At 44.9% G+C, this 17,997-nt stretch overlaps 1 protein-coding gene across 1 annotated transcript; it reads right to left on the bottom strand.

Annotated features, from left to right (window-relative positions):
* Positions 1-799: 799 nt before the first annotated feature.
* On the bottom strand, positions 800-9,002 carry LOC149444777 (uncharacterized). The gene is made up of 2 exons (XM_089654538.1): positions 7,892-9,002; positions 800-966 (listed from the first exon to the last, which is right to left on the bottom strand). Exons 1-2 carry the CDS (start codon positions 9,000-9,002, stop codon positions 800-802), a joined length of 1,278 nt encoding a protein of 425 aa, XP_089510664.1.
* Positions 9,003-17,997: the final 8,995 nt, after the last annotated feature.

Genomic DNA, 17,997 nt, shown 5'->3' with positions numbered 1-17,997 from the left:
GCGGCAGGAACAAAAAAAAAAAGAGAGAGTGTGAGAGGAAGCTAAAGGGGGTAATTGAAATAAATTAGAAATGGCACATAAAGTAAAGCAGGACTCGGATTTATATGGGAAGATCATTCTTAAAAGAGAAGAACTGAAAGATTTAATGGAACAGGAAACAAGGAAAGTTTTTAATAGAGTCTCAATAGAAAGATACCATTGGGGGAACAGGCCAGGAAAATTTATGATGAAGAGATTGAAAGAAAAGAAATCAAAAAATTATATAGAAAAAATTAAAGATGAAAATGAAGAACTGGTATATTCCACCACTGGTATCGCAGATGTGTTTCAAAAGTTCTATAGTAAGTTGTATGAAGTGAACCCCATAAAGTTAAAAACTACAGAAGAAGAGAGGAGGAAGAGAAAGCAAGAAATTTTAAGTGAAGCAGACTTACCAAAAATCGCAAAAGAGAACTTAATATCTTTAGAACGAGTTATATCCCAGGATGAAATCAGGATGGCTATGATGAACACGGTGGGGGGAAAGAGACCAGGCCCAGATGGGTATACGGTGGGATATTATAAAAAGTTTAAAGCGATATTGATCCCTAAATTATTTAGATATATGAATGCGTTGGGAGAAGGAACAGAAATGAGAGGAGAATTATTGCACGCATATATAACATTTATTCTTAAGGAAGGCAAAGATAGCTTACAATGTAATAGCTATAGACCTATCTCTTTACTAAACACGGATACCAAATTGTTTGCAAAAGTACTGGCTAATAGGTTGAAAGAGGTGATGCCGGAATGGGTACATTTAGATCAGGTAGGTTTTGTTCCAGGAACGGAAGGAAGAGAACGGCTTGAGGACATTACTCCTACAGAAAGCAAAGAGAGGAAGGTAGTCGACAATAATTTTGTCGACAGATGCAGAAAAGGCCTTTGACAGAGTAGATTGGGGGTTTATGTTTAACACGCTGGAGGCTCTGGGAGTAGGGAAAAATTGTTGAAATGGATAAAAGGGCTTTATAATTGCCCTTCAGCAGCAGTGAAGGTTAATGGAACCCTGTCTGGGACTTTTAGAATGTTTAATGGAACTAGACAGGGATGCCCTTTATCCCCATTATTGTTTGTGTTATCTTTAGAACCTCTTTTGGCGGCGGTAAGAAAAAATATAGATATCACAGGAATTAGGATAGGAGAAGTAGAACATAAGGTAGCCGCATACGCAGATGACATGCTGTTTTATATAGTGAATCCTAAAGTGGCCTTGCCTAACTTAATGGCATTGTTGAAACAGTATGGAGAGTTATCTAATTTAAAAATAAACCCTACAAAATCTGAGATCTTGAATATTAATGTGTCGAAGGTGGAAAGGAAGATCTTAAAAGAACAGTTTCCATTTGCATGGAGGGAAAGAGATTTAAAGTATTTAGGAATAAAATTAACCCCTGCAACAAAGGACCTATACCAGGCTAATTATATCCCACTAGTAAATGAAATTAAAGAGGAATTGAGGAGACTCTCAGGAGGGTGGGCTTCCTGGATTGGGCGAAAAAACCTGGTTAAGATGGTAATAGTCCCAAAAATCCTATATACAGTAAGTTTCAGATGCTCCCTATAAATTTACCTGGATTCTTTTTTAGGATAATAAAAAAATTGATATCAAGGTTTATTTGGGTTAATAAGAAACCAAGAATTAGGTATGAAACCTTATGTTATCATAAGCAGAATGGAGGACTAAACTTGCCAAATATGAGGAAGTATTATTTGTCGGTGTTATTATCACGGGTGGTGGATTGGACACATAATTCACAAGAAAAAAAAGGGAATGTGTATGATGTAATAAGAATTTATGATGGTTTTGTAATGTATTTTTTTATATTTAAAAAAGAAAATTCAATAAAAGATATAATGAAAAAAATAAATAAATATAAATAAATAAATAAACAAACAAACAAACAAACAAACAGATGTACCTGGATACATTACATCAGGGGTAGGCAACCTTAAAGGGGTGGAGATCTATCTGAACAACATGGGAAAAGTCAAAGATCACTAGGCAAAGTGTTGCCTTCTCACACCTGATTTAAACATCTAATTGCTGTACTACCATTATACAATTGTGTGCATTGCATGGTAACCATGGATTTAAATCAGGTAGTGATTAGGCATATATCATCTCCTTACCACCTGTTAAACACACTTGGATAGCTTTTCAGTGAAGCAGCAGTGCCTGCTGCACTTGTGAATGAACCCTTAAGTTGCATTCAGCAGCAGCACCCTTAAGGTTGGTTCACACCAGGGGTGGGCTCACAACTCATGGGGCCCCCGGGCAATAGGGGATCATGTGGCCCCTGTGTCCTTGCCCAAACTCAAAAAAGCCTATGAAAAAGGTACCAGGGGCATCTCATGGGGCCCCCTACTGACCCCGGGCCCTCGGGCAGTGCCCGAGTTTCCAAATGGTCAATCCACCCCTGGTTCACACGTAAAGTTGAGAGCTGTTAAAGCCAACAAGGCAGCAGCCAAATGTGTATACATGCCACAGCAGGAATTAAACCCTCTGTAGCTTTTGGTAGGTGCCACTGCCTGCCAATCATGACCCATTCAAGTAAATTGGACCGTTCTGCAAGTGCCCTGCAACTTCATGCATCTGTGGGGTCGATGGGGTTAAAGTAGGTGGTAAGAAAGCAAAACAATGCTGCCCGCTTTAACCCCTTGGATGCTGTACTGCACAAGGTTTCAGGGCACTTGCAAAGCGGCATCATTCACTTGAATGGGTAATGCTTGACAGGTGCTACACCTACCAACCATGACAGGGAGTATAGCTCCTGCTGCGGCATGTGTACACCCTTGATCTCTGCAGCTAAAGATGGCGTGGTTGGGGCAGGGGTGGTAAAAACATAAAAACATATCTTATCGATGAGGTTTTACCACCCCCAAACTGCAAATGTAAATGAACCCTTACTGTTCTGAGCCCACTGTAAGGCTGCTTTCACACTGATGTGCTGCGGTTTATCTGCACCACGGGCGCAACGCAGCAACGCATCTACAACATTCCTGGGCTAGCTGTGCTTTTCCATAGACTTCTATTATATCCTGCAGGTGTGGTGCAGTTTCTAAAAGCACACCACTCCCAAGTCTATGGCTAAATGCAACAAACCAGCAGGAAAGCTACAGATACACTGCACCCATGGTGTGGGTAAACCCCAACACATCAGTGTGAAAGCAGCCCTTTATGCCCAGTGGTGATGGGCTGGATGATTGAGTCAAATGTAAGTTTGGCGAACACACAAACGGTAGGGCGTTCGGTGGGATGCCTGCTGCACCCCACAATGCACTGTGCTCTCAGAGTACATTGTGATTGGCCAAAGCAATATACCTGACCACAGGAATTGCAGCAGTGTGCATTTCATCAATATAAGGTAGTTTTTTAACCCCTTTGCGCCGGCGCCTCCCAGCCCTTTAAGGGTTTCAGAAGCCGGGAGGTAGGGAGGGGTTTTAGAGACATGTGACCGCCGTGATTCGTCATCATGGTGGTCACATGATCGGGAAAGGTTCCGATCGAAAGAGGAGATCGGGACCTTTCCGTGAGTACCGGACATGAGTGCTGGGAGCCTGCAGGGCGCACTCTCAGCACATGTTTTTCTTAATTGCACGCAAATGTGCGGCCGCTCAGCGTCTAGGCCCAGACGCAGGGAGGCCGCAAATTTGTGTGCGGCCGGCATCAAGAGGTTAAGGTAGTTTTTTCATAATTGCTTCCCAAATTTTTTCTATTTTGGGAGAGGACCACTACAGATGGATGAAGGTGCCTGTCTGGTTGCAGCCCCTCCAGAATCTAGAGTCTGACCCTGGCACATTTGGGCCAGTTGGGCAGGAGTCCTGTACTATCTAGTCAAACACTTATAAGAAGATTCCTGGGTTTGGGTGCTGATTGATGATACATGGGACAGTCTAATAATTTTCTGAACCTGAAGAGGAGAAAATTCAGCCCCAAGCTCCCTCTCTCATTCTTTAACTACTTGCCTACTGGGCACTTATACCAACTTCCTGCACAGGCCAATTTTCATATTTCAGCGCTGTCGCATTTTGAATGACAATTGTGCGGTCATGCAACATTGTACTCATATGAAATTTTTGTCATTTTTTTTAGACAGATAGAGCTTTGTTTTGGTGGTATTTAATCACCTCTGGGTTTTTTATTTTTTGCTAAACAAACCAAAAACAACTGAAAATTTAAAAAAAATGCTTTTTCTTAGTTTGTGTTAGAAAATTTTCTAAATGAGTAATTATTCTCCTTCACTGATATGCGCTAATGAGGCTGCAGTGATGGGCACTGATAGGCTGCACTGATGGGCACTGATAGGCAGCACTGATTAGGAGGCACTGGTAGGTGGCACTGATGGGCATTGACAGGCATCACTAATGGGCACTGAAAGGCAGCACTCATATATGGCACTGATAGGTGGCACTGACGTGCACTAATAGGCAGCACTGATGCACACTGATAGGTGGAATTGACTGGCACTGATAGGTGGCACTGATTGGCAGCACTGATAGGCGGTACTGACTGGCACTGGTAGGTGGCACTAAATGGCACTGATAGGCACCTCAGATGGGCACTTATATGTGGCATTGATGTGCACTGGTAGGCACTGATATGTGGCATTGATGTGGCACTGATGGGCACTGGCAGGTGGCATTGATTATCAGGGCACACTGATCATCAGTGCCCTGATGATCAGTGTACATGTCCCCTCTGAGTAATGCAGATTACCGGCTCTCCTCTCCTCAGGAGCTGTCAACGTGACAGCTCGTGAGGCGAGGAATGCCGATGACCGGCATTTCCTTATTTACATGCAATCAGCTGTGATTGGACAGAGTTGATCACATGACAGAGCCAACGTCATCGGCTCTTTCCATTGATCGGTGATCCGCACTGATCGCTGCTCGGGGCGCGCATGTGCAGTTAGAGTGGGAGGATGTCATAATGACGTCCTCCCAGAACGAGAGAACCGCTTTGTGCCTGTCATTTCCTTATATGACAGATGGGAGGCGGATAAAGTGGTTTTAAAGGCTCAAGGTTTTATAACTTCATGCATTCTAAGCATTAAGGTAAAAAACTTCAGTGTACAGCATCCCCCCCAGCCCCTTTAATACTAACCTAAGCCCCCTCTTGATCCAGCAATGTGTACTGGAGTAGTCAATAACAGCCAGTGAGCCAATGAGAAGAGAGAGGGGGCGGGGCTGAGCCACGACTTCATGTGTGAATGGACACACAGAGCAGGGGGTGCCCCCATAGCAAGCTGCTTGAGGCACCAGGAGGGCCTGCAGGGGACCCGAGAAGAGGAGGATCCAGGCTGCTCTGTGCAAAACCATTGCACACAGCAGGTAAGTATAGTGTGTTTGTTATTTTTTCTTTAAAAAATATAAGCCTTTAGAATCACTTTAATGTAATACATGGTCGTCCCCAACTGGGTCCCTAATATAAGCCTATACATAAGGGAAAGAAGATGTTCAGGGTCCAAGGGTGCCGCACACATAGATTCAAAGGGGGAAAAAGTATTGGAGGCTGGCAAAGGAGGCAAAATCTTACTAAAGAAATAAAGCAATTAGTGATGCCTCCACTCGTTCATTGGAAAACTACCGCCTGCCGCTCGCACTGCAGACAAGGACAAGGCCTTTCCACTAGGGGAAAAATTAGCACATATTACCACCTATCACCCAGGTCCTGAAAATGCGTATGTCTTCCCCAGGTGAGAACCATGGGAAGCCTCCTAGGAGCCAGGGGGGACGTTACCGCAGACCCTCTTTGCATTCAATCTGTCCCACAAAGTAAGAGTTGTCAGTGTAAGTAGGTATGTCCAATCCAAAAGACCTCTATCAGCCAAAGGCATCCAAGCTGCACCTGCTAAATTTTTACTCGCCATAGTCTTCTCTAAGGGAACTCATAGCTTGGTCGAGGAGTGGTGGTGCCAATTCAGTATCCACACTAAGGCCACAGCTTTGTGTGGATACTCTGCCACATCTGGAAGGCCTAGTCTACCTTCTCTTTTATGTTTCTCGAGTATATTATAGGCCAGTCTTGGGCATTTCCCATGCCAAATGAACGCTAAAAAGGTATTTTTCAGGCATCTAAAGAGAGTCCTATTCTTTTAGGAGGGACTGCTTCCTCTTCCAGTTCAATCGCCAATCCACTTTCGACAGGCTAGTATTCTGAATGAGAATCGGATGATAAGAGCTCCCTGCTGCTCTTGTCTGTCTTACTGTGGCTTTGAAATGCCTTCTCACTAGTATACAATTTTTTGGACATGGTGCTGTATAACGGGTAAACTGCTGATGGGTGGCAGTGATGTCAATCACCGGGTCTAGAAATTACCCACCAGTGATTTAGTTGAGGACTGAATTGTCCAGTGCTTATCTGCTCCTGTCCTAATTTATGATGCTGGTTTGCTCTGGAATGTGCGCACATAAAGAAACTCTCACTGACACGTTTGGTCTGTGAAAACTTCTCTCTAATTTATTGAAATGAAACCATGAGTTTATATATGAAAAATGATGCGAACATCACGTGATAACAGCATAAGCATTATATTAATCTTTGATTGGTCACTTTACACGAAAACAATCTCCGTCATGGTATAGGTGTGATCTTCTTCCAAGTCTTATCTTATAGAAAGAAAAACATTCCTTTGTCTTCGAAATCACACGATGGGAGGGGGTCGGTGTGTGTGAGCAGACATTTCTTAAGCAAGGATTTCTTAAAGTACCACAAAGCCCAGCAAGCAGAAAATATACACACAACATATGTATTCATACTGAACATTTAGAAATATGTGGAAAGAAATAGTATTAGAGTATAAAAGTAAATATGTATAAAAATGTGTATAAAAAAAGTATATATATATATTCAATAGGAAACTAAATAGGCATTTTACCATATCCATCACAGTCCCCCCTTAAAATGACTATTTTACTCTGTCCCTATAAAGCCTAGCTCATCTGTCCTTATGTACCTTGGAACTCTTTTATGCTGTACGTTAGACAGGTGATGACTATTTCATCACCCCCCTTGCCACAGACTTTGTACATACGGAAGTCAGATGCTATCCCTACAAAATTGTGAGATTACTATTGGTGGGGAGGGACCGTAATGGGGTATAAGGTTTTTCTTCATCTATCATGTGGGGATCCTCTTGCTCCTGGTTCAGGAAGATAGGTGTACTGTTGTCTATAGCTTTGCTCATCAATTTCCTCACACATGGTATAACACAGCATACAACCAGGGCCAGGAGAATCAGAATTATTAGTACAGTTACCCCTATTTGGGCAAGTATCTTTTGCCACCCACTCATCCAACTGAAATATTGATCCCACGGGTCTGTGATCCCTGAATTCTTTTTCAACTCAACTGACAGGTCTTCCAATTTCTTTATAGCCAGAGTAACCTTACCATTCGGGCCAGTATTGTCAGGAATATATGTACAAAATGTTCCGGTTCCTTCTATCATTTTACAGACACCTCCTTTTTCCGCTAAAATCATGTCCAGAGCCATCCTATTGTGGAATGTCATGTAGGATGTAGGGGCTAACTGGTCAACGATTCCTTGGAGGGCATCTCTGGTGTAATTCACAAACCTCTGTTGGTTGTAGTATATGTAATTTATCCAATCTACATTTTTATTAACAGTTATCATGGGAATCAGGGATTCAAAGCCTGCTTTTACTTGGTCTCTTGCTTTAAATTCATTAGGCAACCCCCTTGAGACTCCAATGGCATCTATATACACATGTGGGTCAAAACTGCCAGAAGGAGCTTTTCGCTTCCTCCTACGGCCAGGCATTGGGTCATGAGTATTTTCTGCTAGGATGTGGAGAGGCATGATGGCCTTTGCAAGAGCACACTCACCAGTCCAAATCCCTTCCAATCTGGTTCTAATCTTTTGGTCCCCACAGATCCAGTATATGTCACCGAGAGACTGGGTCTGATTCTGCACCTTAAACCCCGGAATGCTGCTGTAGGTGGAACAATAACCTTCTGTAAAATTACCCAGAAACCTCCTTTTGCCTTTGTAATTAGAGTAACAGGTGTAATTCCCTGGATAGATAGTAATACCCTCTCCAGGTTTTGAGCTTTTAGTAACCATCGGATATTCCTTCTTCCATTTCTCACATGTGGAATGGTTAGTGGATGTGTTGGTGAACAGGCTGAGGAAACATTCCTCATTGTCCCGTGGGATTGAGAGAGGGACTGTACCTAAATGTGGCCTAGCACTACCACAGACATAACAATTACTTTTGTTATGCTGGCTGGCACTGAACCTCATCCACTCAAGCCACAGGTTGGTATCAGAAAAAACAGTTTCTACGGCCATAGTGTCCTCAAAGGTGGTATTTGCTATTGCCACCATGTCACCTATGGTACGAATGGAGGGTCTGAGGGGATTGACCACTGGTTCTGATGAGCGATACATGTCTTTTAGTTGAAGCCTTTCCAGAGAACCAGTTCCAGAAAAGCTGGTCCTGCCTAACCAATAAATACCTGCATCACCAGGGCTGGGATTCTCTATATTTATGGTGAGCCTTTCCCCCTTGATATTACACCCCGACCTCAGAAACTTCATACGGTCAATGAGGGACCTCCCCTTTCCATCTTTCTTGTTTAGAGCACTCTGTGGTCTATATCCCCAGGCTGTTCCCGTATTCCATCCTACCGATCCCCAATAGTCACAATTCTGTCCCCAATAATCATCCGGGACACATATGTATATTTGGTCACCACCTTTTTCACATACCCGCTGTGCCCAGTTAGGATCTGGAATACATCGGCACCAAGCAGGAAGTACACTACAAAAATCAAAGGTGAAGGTGGCCACATGAGTGTTGGATGAGTTGTACCAAAATGTGGTGGTACCATTTACCTTAGTAATGGCTACCTGTTGAGCACCTGTTTTGGTGATAGCCACCTGCTGAGCTTTTATCAAACTTATTAGAAAAAGGATATACAACACAATCATCATAGTGTAGATGACGCCTTTTCCTCAGGGGTTGGGAGGGGGTGTATCCAAGTGTTCTTCCCGGCCACCTTGACAGAAGTGGCTGTGGTCAGCAGAACTTGGAATGGACCATCATATCATGGCTCAAGGGAATGTTTCCTCACAAATTTCTTTACTAATACCCAATCTCCGGGTAATAGGCTGTGAGTTCCTGTATCTGACTCAGGATCTGGAATGGAAGAAAACACTTGGGCATGGATACGGGTTAATTCACATGATAATGCAGTCACATAATTAGTTAACACATCAGATTGTAATTGCAACTGTTGTGGAAAATAACAACCAAATCTGGGGACTGAGCCAAACAAAATTTCATAAGGGGATAGGGAGTGTTCTCCCCTTGGTGTGTATCTGACACTAAATAGGGCAATAGGCAGACTGTCTGGCCAACTCATGCCAGTCTCTTGGGCCATTTTTAGCATTCTGGCTTTCAGAGTGCCATTCATTCTTTCTACTTTTCCACTACTTTGGGGGTGATAGGGGGTATGGAACGCCAGAGTGACTCCTAATGCCGCCCATATTTCTTTGGTTACTGAAGCTGTGAAAGCGGGGCCCTGGTCACTCTCTATCACCTCTGGAAGTCCATATCTGCATAAAACCTCAGTGAGGAGTTTCTTCGCAGTTGTTTTAGCAGTCATGTTAGTTACAGCAAAGGCCTCTGGCCAACTGGAAAACATGTCCACCACCACTAGGGCGTACTCAAACCGCCCACTCTTTGACATCTGGATATGGTTAATTTGTATCCTTTGAAAAGGGTATAGGGGTTTGGCCAAATGTTTCTGTGATGTCTTCTCTGTGTGTCCTGGATTGCATTTTTCACAGATGGCACATGTTTTGCAAAAATTATTTGTCAATGTGGTGATTCCAGGCACTATATAGTACTTGTTGATGAGAGAGTTCGTGAGGCTCTTTGACAGATGGGCTGCTCCGTGTGCCCACTGGACTACAGCTGGAAACATATTCTTGGGTAAACAAAGCCGCTTGTTGCACTCAAACAGACTGTCTTTGAGAATAGCTCATCTCCGTCTCCAGATCTCTTTTTCTTCTGGACTTGCTGCTTCTTGGAGTTCCTTGAGGTAGCTTCTGTCCACAGGTAAGGTCTGTAAGGTACTGGATAGAGAGAAAACAGGTGGCGCACACACCTAGTGCATTATCCAAGGTTTATTGTAGGAATGAAATAATAAAAACATACTCACAGACGAAGCATGTATCTAAAAAGCATAGAAAAATGACAATGGCCACAACGGCGGGCAAGGTGTTCTCACTGTCAGTGCGGTCAAATGGCTGACGAGTTTCGGGGACGAATCCCTTTCCTCAGAGCTGATGACCAACCTCTGATGCTGATGTATGATGTATGGACAGAAAGAGCCTGTGTAGATATTGGCCCTTTTTCCTTCCGCCATCTGGCATGCTGTTGTGAGTGCTTGAAGTTCAGCTCCCTGTGCAGATATTGCTGGCGATAGGGCTCTTGCCTGTAGGACTGTATCTGCAGTAGTGACCGCAAATCCTGTATGATATTTGCCTCCATCGTCTGCATATCTGGAACCATCAACAAACAAGGTGAAGTCTGGGTCCTGCAGAGGTGTTTCACTCACTGTGGGGAGATGGAAGGTTTCCATTTTCATCACTTCAAGACAATTATGAGGCTCAGTGGCTCCATTATCCTCTCCACGTTCTTCATTACCTTCATTACCCCCCTCAGCAATTGGGAGGAGAGTGGCCGGATTCAGGGTTTGGCAACGTAGGAGAGTGACGTTATCAGGAAGTTGGAGGGAACACTATAGTCTAAGATGCCTCGCTGTGGACAAATGTTTAGGTTGGACTTGGTTTAAAATGGCAGCAATGTCATGCGGCACCAGAAGAACAAGTTCATGTCCCAGTACGATATCAGAGGTCTTATCCCGCAGAGCTTGAGCAGCGAAAACTGCACGCAGACACGAGGGTGCTCCTCTAGCCACTGGGTCTAAACGGCATGAGTAGTAGCCTACGGGTCGTAGGCGGTCGCCATGGGACTGGGCCAATACTCCTGTGGCATGGCCTTGGCGTTCAGACACGAACAGTTTGAAAGGTTTCTCGTAGTCTGGTAGACCTAGGGCTGGGGCTGAAGAAAGTAAGCGTTTTAGAGCCAAAAAGTTGGAGGCGGACTCTTCGGACAGATGGAAGGGCTCAGACTTGAGAGCATCGTAGAGTGGTTGCATAAACCAAGAAGCATCAGGAATCCATGACCTACAGTAGGATATGAGGCCAAGAAAGGCATGGAGTGGCTTCTGGCCTAGCGGCAGTGGCAGGTTCTGGATGGCCTTAACTCTTTCCTCCGTAAGATGCCTTGTTCCATGTGAGAGGCAGTGGCCCAAGAATACGACTGTTGTAGAGCACCATTGCAACTTCGGTTTAGAAGCCTTACAGCCTTGGTGTGCCAAGTAACATAGTAAACTCTCCGAGGCTTCTTCAGCCGTGGGCAGGTCATCAGCACAGAGGAGAAGGTCATCCACATATTGAAGAAGGACCACTGACGAATGTTCCTTTTGCCACGTGTCCAGTATGGTGGTCATGGCTTTGGCGAACTGGCTCGGAGAATTTTGCGCCCCTTGTGGCATAACTGCCCAGGTGTATTGCTGCCCTTCATGGGTAAAAGCGAAGAGGTATGTGCAGGAAGGATGCAAGGGAATGCATTTGCCAGGTCCACCATGGTGAAATACTTTGCTGTTTGAGGTACCCCTGTGAGTAAAGTGTGGGGATTTGGAACGATAGGTGTCTCCAAGACGGTGGCTTCATTCACTGCTCGGAGGTCCTGTATCCATCCTGTACTTCTCTGGTTCCCCTTTGGGTGTCTTCTTTTTCACTGGGAACAAAGGTGTTGCATAGAGAGGTACAAGGTATGGGTGCACCATTTGCCAGGTTTCCTGGGTAGGGGGGCTCCTGGCTTCAATTCCACCATAATTGGGGGTACCTTTAAATATCCAATATCTTCGGGTCCTGTGGACCATAGGCAACTTGGGATTCTGCTCAGCATATCCTCTGGGATGGTGGTGGTAGAGGTCTCTTGAAGTGCCATCAGAAGGGGAATGGAGCACAGTGCAAACGTGTCCTCTACTTCTAGTGGTGATGAGATAACCACCTTGCCATCAGGAGTGAATGTGATAGAGGGCTGGAGCCTAGATAGCACATCAGCTCCCAGGAGTTTCAGGGGACATGTTGAAGACACAACAAACCGGGCCAGCAAGTCTGGGAATGGACCAACCTGTAAAGGTCGGGTAAGAGGATTAGACCGTGGGGTTCCATCTACCCCCACACAGGATATATCTATATCTATATAAGAAAGGTATGAGTGGTCTGGCAGGTCTTCTGATCTGATCACGCTCCTGGCTGCACCTGTGTCAATTAGAAATGTCGTTGTGTGCCCTTCAATAGGTAAGGTCACTTTTGCTAATGGGCCCCCTGAACCCGCTGAAGACACTGCCAAGATAGGGGATGACACAGGCTTGCCCACTTCCTAGCGCAGAAGATCCAGGTGATTCGCGCTGGGCCCAGGGGCTTGATGTTGCTGTTGTGACTGTTGCTGGTTGTATGTGTCCTGGTTCCACTGTGGCCGTCAACGTCTGGGAGGGGCTCTGTAGTTCCTCTTGTAGTGTCCTGGGCGGCCACAATTGAAACAAATGGGCTTATTTTCTTCTGAGGCCATTGGCCAGGTTTGTGTCCAAGGATCTGCTACCATAATAGGGGTGGACTTCTTGGTAGCTTGTGATGATTCAAGGCCTTTTGCCACCAACAGCAGAGTGTCTAAGGCCACCACACGATACTCAGGCCTAGCCATGATAAGACCCTTCCGTATTGGTTCCCTCAGCCCCGCAACAAAGGCTGACGACAGCATCTGATTATGGGCTTTGTTGTATGTGCTGAATCCCAGGTCTGAGAAGTCCTGGGACAATCTGGTATAGAATTTTTCTACTGACTCTGCCTTATCTTGGGTAATATCTTGAAGGGTGGTGGCTTGATCGGCCAATCTCTCTTTGGCCCAGTCATGCAGTTGCGTACAAAATTCCAGTCCAGAGGAGAAAGCTTTGTCATCGACAAGCCAGGTGTTGTTAAGACTTCGTGCCATTATTGGCCAGTATGAGTCTCCTGCCTTTATCTCACACAGGCTGACTAGGTCTCTCCAGGCTGCCGAGTATGTCTTCTGGATCTGAGCTATCCTGCGATAAAAGGGCATGGGCTGCTTCTCGGGGTCTGGCAATGTGGTCACCAGGGAAGAGGCCTGGGACGGAGTAAAGATGACATACAGGACCGGTGCATCTGCCGGGGTGTGGAGTCTTCCTGCCTGAGGAGTCCTTCCTGTCACCTGTGGCCTAAGAAGGGCATCTGGAGAGCCGTATGCGGATAGCGTAGGAAATTCTGGACCTGCGGCCTCCTCATCCAAAGAAGATATGTCTGACCAGGTTAACCCTAAGTGCAAATGTTTGCTCCCTTTTGGTCTATTGGGGATAAAACTGTCTCTCGTGGGACCAGCGGTCGTGTCAGGTTCAAGCACTATAATCTTAAAACAACAGAGTGCAGCGCTTAGCAAAGTAAAAGAGTCAATAAAGTAATAATCAAGTATCCACAATGATTCACTGGAGAAATGCGAATTCCCACGGCCTCCACTCTGTCAAATAACAGAAATGCGCACTCACCGGAAACGCATGGGTTATGTGCATGTGTGATCATGCATCACAGGCAATGGGTACATCAGAGGTTAGGCAGCCAGGCATCTCCCTCATGGTGGGTCATCACGGATCCACGGCAAAATGGCGCTGCCGTGCTCGCGCATGCGCAGTACCCGCTTTCCTCGGGAAAATGGCCGCGGCTAACTGCGCATGTGCTGATTTCCCTATTTTTGGCACTGACGTTGGTCACGCTTCTGTACAGCCTCCCCTCTGATGATGTGCCTGTAGCACGAAAGGCCTAAGGAGGAGCTGTGCAGAGCGTGACGTCATTCCACCGCCGGAGCCACGAGGAGGCCCGGCGGCCATCATTACTGGGGTCAGTACTGCTGCATATTTATGTTTTCACATGATGTTTAGTATGCACACTGCCCTGCTGTTTTTATGAATAAAAATTACCTTTTGGAAATACTACACTATCTCTGGCATCTGTTTTCTGGGGCTCCTGCTTGGAGCTATCATCCCCACAGAGAAAGCACTTTGCCACCCTGAGAGGAGGTTTTTTGTATGGAGCACCTGGCTGACCTTAAGGGGACCCCTGGACCTGACTAAAGAGTCTGTGATGACCCTCCGTGAGGGAGATGCCTGGCTGCCTAACCTCTGATGTACCCATTGCCTGTGATGCATGATCACACATGTGCATAACCCATGCGTTTCCGGTGAGTGCGCATTTCTGTTATTTGACAGAGTGGAGGCCGTGGGAATTCGCATTTCTCCAGTGAATCATTGTGGGTACTTGATTATTACTTTATTGACTCTTTTACTTTGCTAAGCGCTGCACTCTGTTGTTTTAAGATTATATTGTTATTTTTGAGGCATTTTGGTTGCCTGAAGTGTTCTAGCTGCTGATATTTATGAGAGCGCTCACTATCCTTTATATAGGTTCAAGCACTGGCATGGTGGGGACACGTGGCACATCTGGCGGTACGTAGAATGTACCATCGGCTTGTAAGACCGGACACACTGGGTAGAGGCGGCTCACTTGAGGCATAGACCCTCTGGAAATCTGATTTGGTGTACCAAAATGGCCACCTCCAGGAAGTGTACTGGGCTGGGCAGGAAGTGACAATGCAGGTGCAGCAAGATGGCTGCCATCAGGAAGTGCACTGGGCTGGGCAGGAAATGACAATGCAGGTGCAGCAAGATGGCTGCCATCAGGAAGTGCGCTGGGCTGGGCAGGAAGGACAGAGGAGAGGGTGGTAGATGAAGGGTGGAGCCCAGTGTCTGCAGACCAAATATAGGGCGGTGGGTGTTCCTTTACAATGTCAACACATTGGTGGTATACATAAACAGTTTTCCCTCCCTGTTGCAATACCTCTTCTGTCCACTGCTCTTTGTAGCTTTGGCTACATTGTACCAAGCTTCTGCTGTCCTCAATAAATTATTATCAACTAATACACCTTTCTTTTCTTTTATCAATTTCCGCCATTCTTCCGGCTGTAAACGACCCCCCTTATCTGTGATTCCACATACTTTCACTAACTTAACTAATCCCTTCACATACTGTTCTCCCTCCCTCTGTGCAACCAGGTCACGTGCTACCATTCCTTTCTCCAATCTTATCAGCGTCTGACCCATCTCCTCCTGTCTCTGAAAGAAACGAAACCCAAGACTCTTCACGCGCTGCTGTTCACTGTGTTCACAATCTTCCAACTGTTCTAGTTGGCAGGGGCACCTTTCTGTACTGTGCCCCCCCTCTCTCGCCTCTGCTTCTATCTGCTGAATTGATTTCCCAATACCCCCCCTTACAGGGTAATGCACATTAAGGTGGAAAACTAACACTTCAGGCAAATCAGAAAACAGAGGACGACGTCCTAACAATTCCTGACTATATCCTATCTCTTTAACCCTTAACAAACCCCAACCGTCTTCATGAATGGCAAACATTAAACCAGACACAAATTTAGGACATAACATATCAGTCTATCTTGGTGGGCTAGAGTACAGATCACTGAGTAACTCTTCGTAACCCACACACACACACGGTTACGGCATCCCACTGTCACACTACCTTGACGCGTACCCGACACCTCCTCTTGTTTGTCAACACAACGTTACCACACCCAAGAGAAATTATGTGTCAAAACCCTCAGTAGGTCCACTCCTCTTCCACCTCAAGACTGATACATAAAAATAAACACACAACAGAGAACCAGGCAACAGATAAGCAGTGCAGGTAGATTTAAATAAACTCCGGGCAAGCAAGGTTACCTGCCTGTAGTGACCTTTAGCAGCCGTACTAGGCACAGGAATGAATCAACAACAAAGACAGGATAAGCACTGGTAAGATAGCAAAATATATCTTACCGCGCTCCAGAGTTGATCAGGCTCTGTCCCGTCTGCTTTGACTGACACCTAACGCCCTTTCTGGTCGGCTGCCTGCAGGTTCATTACCCAGAGTCCCGGATTTCGGCACCAGCTGATTTAGTTGAGGACTGAATTGTCCAGTGCTTTATCTGCTCCTGTCCTAATTTATGATGCTCGTTTGCTCTGGAATGTGCGCACATAAATAAACTCACACTGACACGTTTGGTCTGTGAAAACTTCTCTCTAATTTATTGAAATGAAACCATGAGTTTATATATGAAAAATGATGTGAACATCACGTGATAACAGCATAAGCATTATATTAGTCTTTGATTGGTCACTTTACACGAAAAAAATCTCCGTCATGGTATAGGTGTGATCTTCTTCAAAGTCTTATCTTATAGAAAGAATAACATTCCTTTGTCTTCGAAATCACACGATGGGAGGGGGTCGGTGCGTGTGAGCAGACATTTCTTAAGCAAGGACTTTTTAAAGTACCACAAAGCCCAGCAAGCATAAAATATACACACAACATATGTATTCATACTAAACATTTAGAAATATGTGGAAAGAAATAGTATTAGAGTATAAAAGTAAATATGTATAAAAATGTGTATAAAAAAACGTATATACATATATTCAATAGGAAACTAAATAGGCATTTTACTATATCCATCACATCAGTACCCGGGGATTACCAAGCATCTCCGACGGGGAGGAAGATTGTTTTGTGCACAGTACAGCCATCCTGGTCAGTGTGCTTACAGTGAAGAACACCACCCCCCCCCCCCGCCCCTAGTAAAACACTCCCAGCACATGGTTAACTCTTTGATTGCAACTCACATTAACCTCTTTCTGCCCGGTGCCATTTGTACAGTGTCAGTGCTTTTTTTTTTAACACTGATCACTGTATTGGTGTCAGTGACACCAAGTTAGTTCCCCCCAGTGTCAGAATGTCTGCCGCAGTCCTGCTGAAAGTCGCTGATCGCCACCATTACTAGTAGAAAAAAAAAATCCCATTATCTATACTGCTATTTGTAAACGCTATAACTTTCACAGAAACCAATTAATTTACATGTATTGGGATTTTTTAGCAAAGACATGTCACAGAATACATTTTGGCCTAAATTTATGTCAAAATTAAATTTTTTATTTTTTTACTGGACATGTTTAATAGCAAAAAGTCCAAAATATTGTTTCTTTCTCAAAATTGTCAGTCTTTTTTTTGCTTATAGAGTAAAAAATAAATCGGTATCGATCACTGACTCTGGCTATTTATACAAGTAAGGGGCTGGTAAATGAAATATTTACCAGCCCCTTCCCCGCTCTCCATCCTGACACATCCCCAGCAACAGCTCCCAGGTGGGAGTAGGGAGGGGGGAACCCGGTAGCACTGCAGGGGAGGAGGGGGGCCAGGAGAGAGCACAGGGGGGCTGGGAGAGAGCACAGAGGCCTGGGGGCAGCAGAAAGAAGCTGAATGTACAGGTGTATGGGGAGCCAAACAGGCCCCTGAGCAATTGCAACCCCTGTAGTTACATTATGATGTTCTTAAAACACTCCCACTTTTCCTTCATGTTTTTTGCTTCTACAATATTCTGCCATTTAATATTATGAAGTATGGAGCGGAGTTTGATAAAGTTTGCTGTCTTTAGAAATTTTATGTACATGTCCTACCCTCATGTCTACAATTCATATAATGTACAGTGAACGTAATTGCCCTGTTATTGTTATTTCCTAAATTATCCCTAATTATCCTAATAATATTACCCTAATATGCTATCAGCTCTGGGTTGTTTGTAATTAGTAGGTCTAGCAGGGCCTTGATTCTAATCTATTTTTGTCCAATCCCTGTATATTCTTTGACTGCTTGCTACACCTATGCAGTCAGTGAACAAATATGCTTGCTGTCTATATCCAACTGCCTACTACGCTTGTAAAGTGCCACATATACA

The sequence above is a fragment of the Staurois parvus genome, unplaced genomic scaffold (assembly GCF_062004578.1).
Source record: "Staurois parvus isolate SC_StPar_1 unplaced genomic scaffold, SC_StPar_1.0 ptg000774l, whole genome shotgun sequence".
Taxonomy (NCBI): domain Eukaryota; kingdom Metazoa; phylum Chordata; class Amphibia; order Anura; family Ranidae; genus Staurois; species Staurois parvus.
This window is presented reverse-complemented; position numbering and strand designations above follow the sequence as displayed.

Bases quoted from the DNA above. Each gene is read 5' to 3' on its own strand.
- LOC149444777 (XM_089654538.1), bottom strand. From the start codon at position 9,002: ATGATGATTGTGTTGTATATCCTTTTTCTAATAAGTTTGATAAAAGCT. The intron at 967-7,891 runs GTGAGTGTGCTC...CTACTCCCAGAG, and splicing joins ATTGGAAGGGATTTGGACTG to CCTCCAGCGTGTTAAACATA.